The 1,672-nt window shown below is 65.1% G+C and overlaps 1 protein-coding gene across 1 annotated transcript; it reads right to left on the bottom strand.

The window, feature by feature from the left end:
* Positions 1-804: 804 nt before the first annotated feature.
* LOC121483778 (NADPH-dependent 7-cyano-7-deazaguanine reductase-like) lies at positions 805-1,469 on the bottom strand (the record flags this gene model as incomplete). Its single annotated transcript, XM_041742340.1, has 1 exon — positions 805-1,469. A coding segment is annotated over one exon (665 nt), but the record flags the coding sequence as incomplete, so codon positions are not given.
* Between the last annotated feature and the right edge of the window lie 203 nt (positions 1,470-1,672).

Below are 1,672 nucleotides of genomic sequence, written 5' to 3'. Positions count from 1 at the left end.
GGGGAAACCGTGGCGCAGACCGCCGACACGCCAGCTCAAGGCCCATGAAAAAACGACCAGAGCCGCCAGGTTGCCGCAAGAGCGGCGCCGCCATCCAGGAAGTGGGCCTGCCAATGGAGACATCCGTGGCTCCTCGCCCGCATGGGCGGAGATCATCGGCGTCATCGAAAGCATTTTCCTTTCCCGAAACCCAAACCCGCTGCCCTGAATGCCGCCGTAGAAGCCGCACGCGCAGGTGAGCAGCCGCGGCTTTGCCGTCGTGGCCGCGAAGTGCGCGCCCTGGCCCACGCAGCGCCTCGGCCCCCAAGGAAATCAGCGGCCTCATCAACCGCACCGTGGACGGGATCACGACGGCAACGGCCGCATGGACGCCGCAGGCCGCACCATCGACGGCATGGTCGAGCGGGGCCGCCAAACGAACCGGTCCCAGATCAGCATCGCCACGCGTGAACAATCCGAGGAAACGCCCAGGGCAACGACGCCGTTGGCCCAGCTGGACTCCGTCACCCAGCCAAAACGCCGCCCTGGTCGAACATCGGCCGCGCAGCCGGTTCACTGCGCGCCAAACGCCCCCGTCCCCTGGGCGGTCGCTGGGGGTTTTACGTTTGCGGTGAGGGGAAGGGGCCCCGGGCCCCCTCTTTTACTGCCGCCCGAGCGCACGTTGGCCGCAAGGCGCCAGGATGGCTGTGCGGAACGGGTTTTATGTCCCGGCCGGCCCACCCGGGGCGGTAGCGTGCGTAGGACCGAGAGCTTGAGGGCTGGCAGCGCGTCCAGATGTCCATAAGATCGTTTCCACGCATTGCTTTATGGAATTCGTTGTGGTTGCGGAAGCTCACCCCGGTATTGCAGCAGGCCTTTTCCCGGTCGATCTGCGCGCCCGTAGCGGATCTGCACCTGCCGCCGTTTGGGGCTGGCCCGTGACCAGGCATTGCTCTTTAGCAGGTGGGTGACGAAGGTCCGGTGACGGGCGCTTTCCCCGTGGTTGCGTGCAAACAGCTCTGGGGGGGGCTGGTACTGCGTGCATTCCACGTCCAGGGGGTCCAGCAGCAGGCCATCCAGTTTCCTGCACCATTTCCTGGTCGAAGCGGTCCCCGGGCCCATGATCTTCACGCCGATCTGCCCTTTCGCCGTGCCTTTGCCATAGCGCTTCGGCCAGGTCGGTGCAAGGCGTGCCTGGACTTCGGCCGCGTCGGCCGGCGGTGTTGGGTTGAAGCTTGAAAGGGAGAGCTGAACGACTTGCTTTCGATGAGATTGGGGGTCTCGCAGGGAATCGGGGAAATGCAAAGAGCGCCACCTGCGGGTTGCCGCGCAGGGTTTAGCCAGGACCCTCGAATGCCTCCACAGGTCGGGGCCGAAGAAGGGCATCTGGCTGCCCTGAACGCCGATTCTTTCTTCGCGCTTGGGCCGGGGGGGCAGGGGGAAAAAGCAGCGAGGGGGCGTACGGTCGATGTAGCGGAGCTTTTGCCCAGCTGGGATTGGTTTTGGGGTGTTCATGAAAAGGCGGCCGTGCCCGGGGCTGTCAAGCCTGGACGGGCCGCGCGGAGCGCGTGGACCCAGGGTTTGAAACTAACTGAATTTCCATGCCCGCAGGCCCTGGCGGCCCTTTTAGTCAATAAGGGTTGGTGGGGCCGGGTCCGATGGTGCTTCAGTGGAATTTGCGTTCGCGCAGACC

This window comes from Vulpes lagopus, unplaced genomic scaffold (genome assembly GCF_018345385.1).
Source record: "Vulpes lagopus strain Blue_001 unplaced genomic scaffold, ASM1834538v1 ctg1020, whole genome shotgun sequence".
Classification (NCBI taxonomy): Eukaryota; Metazoa; Chordata; class Mammalia; order Carnivora; family Canidae; genus Vulpes; species Vulpes lagopus.
The sequence above is the reverse complement of the archived record's forward strand: the minus strand, read 5'-3'. Positions and strand labels throughout refer to the sequence as shown.